The sequence below is a fragment of the Dromaius novaehollandiae genome, chromosome 1 (assembly GCF_036370855.1).
Source record: "Dromaius novaehollandiae isolate bDroNov1 chromosome 1, bDroNov1.hap1, whole genome shotgun sequence".
Lineage (NCBI taxonomy): Eukaryota > Metazoa > Chordata > Aves > Casuariiformes > Dromaiidae > Dromaius > Dromaius novaehollandiae.
The window spans coordinates 52,710,583-52,716,612 of record NC_088098.1 but is presented as its reverse complement, the minus strand read 5'-3'; the positions used below and the strand labels follow the sequence as shown (position 1 = coordinate 52,716,612).

Here is a 6,030-nt window from a genome sequence, read left to right as displayed (position 1 = left end):
GGAAATTCTTCCTGCTTGGGATCTTGACCAAGTTCAAAAGGTGGTTAGATACTTTACGGTAGATTAAATTCCTGTTTTAGTCCCCAAAGCGTGAGTGTTTTGACCCATTTCTGTATGCTTATACTTCTATTTTAATACTTTGCGTCGCTAGGAGTTTATCTGTAATAAAGAGTTAATTCAAGATAATAGCTCAAGTGTTGTCTGTAAATGAGACATGTCTGTCCATGCATGCAAACCTTTCTCTCACTGAAGGTGATGGCTTTTAACTCTGACTCACTATGGCTAAAGGTTTTAGGCAAAACTTAAGGTATTAATGTGACCTTGTTGCTACATAGATAAAAGCTTGTTATGTTAAAGTGCTGTTAATCCTACAAATGTATTCTCATAATCCCCTGTTTTCTGGAAGAAGATACAGAAATTCATCCACAGTTTGCAGAAAGATTGTAAATCTTCCTATGCTTACTACAATGCAGAGACCAGGATGTACCTGCGGAATTTTGATGTCACCCCTGTTCTCTTTTATAGTATAGATAAGCCTGGTTAACTGTAGTGGAAGAAAGTAAAGGGCAGAGGAGTAGGAGGGAAGACTGTTCTGATATCGAGGCTACATCTTAGCACACAACCTGCTTCGTAATGCTGTTATGTTACTGTCTGATAGCACTGCGGAAGGAATTGAGAGTTATATACGCCAAAGGGCCACTCCTGAGTTTCTAAGAATTTGCTTTTCTTACGTGTTTATGTTTTTGTGCGGCTTTACTTCGAGGGTGATCTTATAGGGTTGGGGTCTTCTTGGTATAGACTAATATTGTATGTGGTGCGTTATCTCTACATCTCAAAGCGTGTTGCCGGCAGATAATACATAATATGTAATGCATCATCTCATTTCACCTTTGGTTGGCGATAGCAAGTACTTGGAAGTCAACTTATGTGGTCTCCCTGTGCCTCAAGTCCATACGTCCCCAAAATAAGGAGTCTTTGTAAAAATAAGAGTTTTCTGGAAAAATCAGTGTTAGGATTTTGCAGGAAATTAGTGTTTTCCAAAATTGGTAAATTGTTTGGGGATACTCGTTCACAGAATATGAATTTCAGAGGAGGGTATGCTTCCTTGAATGCCTTGCGGGGGGTGGAAGGGGTGGGGGAGATGGATTTATGTTGACAATGACTTGGGCTCTTTTTTTTTTTTTTTTTTTTTTTTTAACTAGCTAGAATAGCTCCTTTTCTCTAAAACAATTGCTTTTGTCTTAGCTGCAGGAGGTTTTTTATGAGAACAAGGTATTGAGTGTACTGCATCATAACTATGGAGATTTTAAATAAAATTGTGAATTAAAAGCTATAGATTCTCTTCGTTTTTTAGCTGTTAATGTGCCTTATTTTTAGTACTTGCAAATAAGTTCTGTAATAGTTTTTTTAAAACACATTTTTCAATAAAGTGTTGATTCTAAGGTTTTGTGGAAAATGTTAAAAGTGCAATTGTTAGGTGGTGTTTTTAAAAGCTGCACATGCTTTCTGGAAGAAAACTAGAGTAAAAAGCTGGCTACTGATTGCTAGTTAGCAAACTTCCGCTTCAGAGTTGTGGTGTGTCAGTATTCCCATAACTATTTGCTGGTAACAAAAAGCGGAACCACACCCCATTGTATTACTCTGAATTCACTAGCTGATGAATTTTCTCCCCATGTTGATCTTGTCAGTATAAGCAACTGGTAACACATGATGAACCCTGGTTTCCTTGAGTGGGTCGGAAAGAATTGTCATTTAGCTAATGATAGAAGACTGATAGGCAGCGCTTTCTTCTGCAAAAAATCGGTGAGAAAGTTTTGTTCATCTTAAATTTATTGGAAAACTTAACATAGCAATTTTTTTTTCTCTAGTGTACTTTGGTCTCTGCAGTTTGCATTGAACGCTAGTTTGTGTAATTCTGTAGTCAGAGCGAAGAGGACCAGCGAAGACTGAGAGCTTGTCAGTGTTCAGCAGCCTGCGATACATGGTGTTCCAGAAAATGTCAAGACAAAAAAGCGCACGCCCCCTTATACCCCACCAAAAATGCAACCAGACCATCATGTGGTTGCCCTTTCTTCTCTACGTTGTTTTCAGATATGCTAACCTGCAGCCATCGCTGGCTGGCTTGACTGAAAGCCAGATGACACTAGTTTTATCAGCATAATTATAATTTTAATGATAAAGCGTTTATAATGCTTTTGGGGTAAAGTTAATGTTTTTCAGGTTTGTTGCTAGTGAAGTATTTTTGTACAACTCTTAGTACCCACTGTCAACAAACAGAAGTGCGTTTTAACGAGGGAGTTCTTTGAATAAAAGGCAAGAAACTCTGATCTTGCATACAACTGAAAAGAAAAACTAGTGATTATAAAACTGAAAGTGTAAGTAGTGAAATGAAGGGAAAAGTGAAAGTGGGAAGATGGCAAGTGTGATATCCAAAATTGTAGTAAGCTGTTTTCTCCCTAATTTGATGAACTGGGAACATAATGTTATGTTACTAGCCTGTCTGTATCTCTGATTCTTCCTCTGTCACTTGGAGAGAATAAACTCATATTTCCTGTGTTTGTGAGGTTTCCATTAGGTTTGGTCAAGAACTTTATGGTCTTGCATATTTTAGCCCAGGTGTTCAGATCCCTTTCAGCTCAGCAGAATTTAGGTATTTTGTGAATTGAAGCCTAAATGAGTAAGTATTGATTTGGTCGCTTTGTTGTAGTGGTTGACAGATGTGCTGCTTAGTGGAATATTAAGTACATATCGCTAATAAAACAACGGAAGGAGGGAATGTAGTCATTCAAAACAAAGGGCTTCTCTGTGATCTTAATGCCACAGATAGTTGTTCATATCTATCTAAAAGCAAGGCAGGAGCAGCATCTCCCTTTTCTGAACTTGTCATCAAAAAGACAGGTGGCCATAACTAGGTATTTACTTTCAGGCTGTGGATCTTCCATCCTCAGTTCTTTTTATTAGTAGTACTGCCTGTCATTGTAAGCCATAGCTTCAGCTTTGATTTCAAAGGTTAGTTTTTTCTGATTCCTTTCCATTTCCTGCTCTTTTGCTTTCAAGAAGAAGGAAGGTGCTCTTAAGTAGAAGGTTGACTGTGTGACAGACAGTTATTGTAAACCGATTTTATTTTGTGATCCTATCCTTTCTCAGGATCTGTCTTAAGACAGTTCTTTCTTGTAGCAGGCAAAAGTTAAAGTGTTTTTGTTTTGTTTTGTTTTGTTTTTGAACCAGTAAATTTATAACTGGCACCACAACACAAAAGATATGCATAACCTGACAACGTAAAAGTAGTAAGTGTGGTCTGAGGTTGTAGTAACTTTGGAAGATGTGGATGTCACTGGAGAGCCTTTTTTTGTATTGCTTACAATCTGTGGCTTAAAGAAAACTGAAAATTTTGTTGTGATGCCATGACAACACAAAGTGCACTGACCTCCCAGATGTATTCTGTCATTATACTTGTTAGTAAAACTGAAAACCTGTGGGATTTTTTCTTGCTAGAGTGTAAGGTTGGGAAGTGTGCTCTGATCTAGAGTACAGAAGAGAGCAAAAATTGACCTGACTTATGCAGTACTTGACTAAGGGCATAAAACACTTGTTGATGTAGTACGCTTGCTTCAAATTTTGTTAAAGGGGGACCAAACCTGCCAGCGTGTACAAATTGCATTTGCTCGTAACCTGAGGTTGGTATTGCTAAGAACTCCTGTCCTTAGCCGTCCTGCTCTCCTTCCACCAAGGAGAGCCTAACCTCAAGAGACCAACCAGTTTTAGCAGTATCCATGGAACCTTTATAGTTAGAGAGTTCTTTAAAGTCCTCTTCTGGATCAGGCTCAGAAACTGTTAACAGGTAGCATTTCAAAATATTTTTGTTTCTGTGAATGAATGTGACTGGTTACGTAAATGTCTCTTTACACACAAGCTTGGCAGTATCTGGTGAAAATGCAAACATAAATATTACCTAATGTGATGCAACTTACCATTGGGGGAAAATTCTGAAAAAAAAGCTGATGTGACAGCACAGCCAACTCGACTCTTCTTATTTGCAAACTGCAGTTGCAAGAAAGGATTTGGCTTGTGAATAATTTTAATAAATAGTTCAATGCTAGGGTAAACTAAAATTTTGTTTTTAAAGCTGTTAATTCTTACAGAATAGTCAACATGATATGTTAAAATAATCCTGCCCCACAATGTAGTATAGATATTTCTGTGCATTTAAAAACTTGGTATCTCATAACTTCACAAATCAGTCTTCATTAGTCTAAATTAAAATCATGGTCTGAAAGATCATAGATGTATATATGTTGTCTGTTTCCCATTTGTAGAATACATATCCCCTTTCTTTGGTCCTGCCCCTGATCTGTCAGATCATCTCTTTACATTAATTGTCCTAATCTTCCTGTCTTCCAAGTCACCTGAAATCTTGGAGGTCTTAATTCACTTTCAGCAGGTGAAGAGAATCAATTAATGAAAATGTGATTCACCATAGAAACAGTTCACCCAATAGCATATATGCAGTAAGTTAACCAATTGTTTTCTGGTACATTCGTATTTGATGCAAAACGTAGCAACAAGACGATAGCTTGACAACAATAGCAGCTGTACTTTTTTTTTTCTTTTTTTTTTCTTTTTTTTTCTTTTTTTTCTTTTTTTTTCTTTTTTTTCTTTTTTTTTCTTTTTTTTCTTTTTTTTCTTTTTTTCTTTTTTTCTTTTTTTCTTTTTTTTTCTTTTTTTTTCTTTTTTTTTTCTTTTTTTTTCTTTTTTTTTTCTTTTTTTTTTCTTTTTTTTTTTCTTTTTTTTTTTTTTTAAAGGTTCTTATTGTGGCGAGGGGGAGATTCCCTGGAAAGTAATATATAAGTTTCATCACAAAAATTCTGTGAGTGGATACAATAGCCTAGAAATTAAATTAGTGATTTATATAATAAATGATAGTTTAGATTTGATATGTCACTTCTAATCTCTTACAAATGGCATTGCTACAGGCAACAGAATAATCTCTTTCCCTTGTGAAGATAAATATTGTATCAGACCAAACCATCTTGCATTAAATTACAACTTACCCTTTTTTACCATATGAAAAGATTCATAAGACTGTTCATTAAATAATAGCACAACCCAATTAAAAGGATACTTTGGCCAAAATGTCTTCAAGATATTTTCTAGTATCAAGCATGTGGTTTATATACGGTCCTTGCTGTAGAGACCTAAACTGAATAAAGGAATTTTCCGTTTTACAGCAAGTGGCATGATTGTGGCCACATTGACTTAGATGGAGGGTTTTTTGTTTTAATCTCAATTTGACGGAACCCCTCAAATGTGAATAAAGTTTGACAATCAGAAGAATCTATTATCTTGACTCCTTTTCTTGGGAGGAAGAGGGAGATGCTGTGTGTGGCTTTGTTTATAGAATTTGATTGTGCTCATACCAGTTTTTTTTTTTAATGTTTTGGCAGAGAGAAGGAGCAAGAAAGGGAAGAACAGTTAATGGAAGACAAGAAAAGGAAAAAAGAGGATAAGAAAAAGAAGGAATCTGCTCAGAAGGTATGTTTTGATATTTGAATTCTTTTATCCAGCTGGAGCATAAATAGTGTTGTGGTCGGTAGCAGATTTTAGCTGGTTTATATTTGAACTTAAAAACTCCAGCTTGTCTGAGGTCCATTACCATGCAGTGATGCTTCATTAAAGGTTTTCTGCCTTTTTAAAAAAAAACAAACAAAAAAACCCACAACTTTCTCGTTTGGTAAGCCTGGCATTTCTTCTCCTTAGTGTGTCAGGTGGAAAAAAAGAATAAATATTTTTGTGTTCTGAAGTATTAATTACATTGAAGAAATCTCCATCCTTGGAGATGCTCAGAAACCAACAGGACACAGCTGTGAACAACCTGCTTTAGGTGATCCTGCTCTGAGCTGGTGGGAGCCTGGACTAGATGAGCTGTGGAGGTGTCTTCTAGCCTCAATGATTCTGTAAAATTGGGAGCAGAAGGTTTTACTTTCATTAGTCTCAGGTTTTTTTGGTTTGTTTTGTTTTTACGAAAGATCA

The 6,030-nt window shown here is 36.2% G+C and overlaps 1 protein-coding gene across 16 annotated transcripts in view; it reads left to right on the top strand.

Annotated features, from left to right (window-relative positions):
* Positions 1-6,030, top strand: part of TNRC6B (trinucleotide repeat containing adaptor 6B) — a 141,970-nt gene that overhangs the window by 84,635 nt on the left and 51,305 nt on the right. For all 16 annotated transcript variants that reach the window (XM_064512115.1, XM_064512110.1, XM_064512141.1 and 13 more), the window contains one exon: positions 5,445-5,532. In XM_064512115.1, coding sequence (XP_064368185.1) covers positions 5,445-5,532 — 88 coding nt within the window. The remainder of the gene's footprint in view (positions 1-5,444; positions 5,533-6,030) is intronic.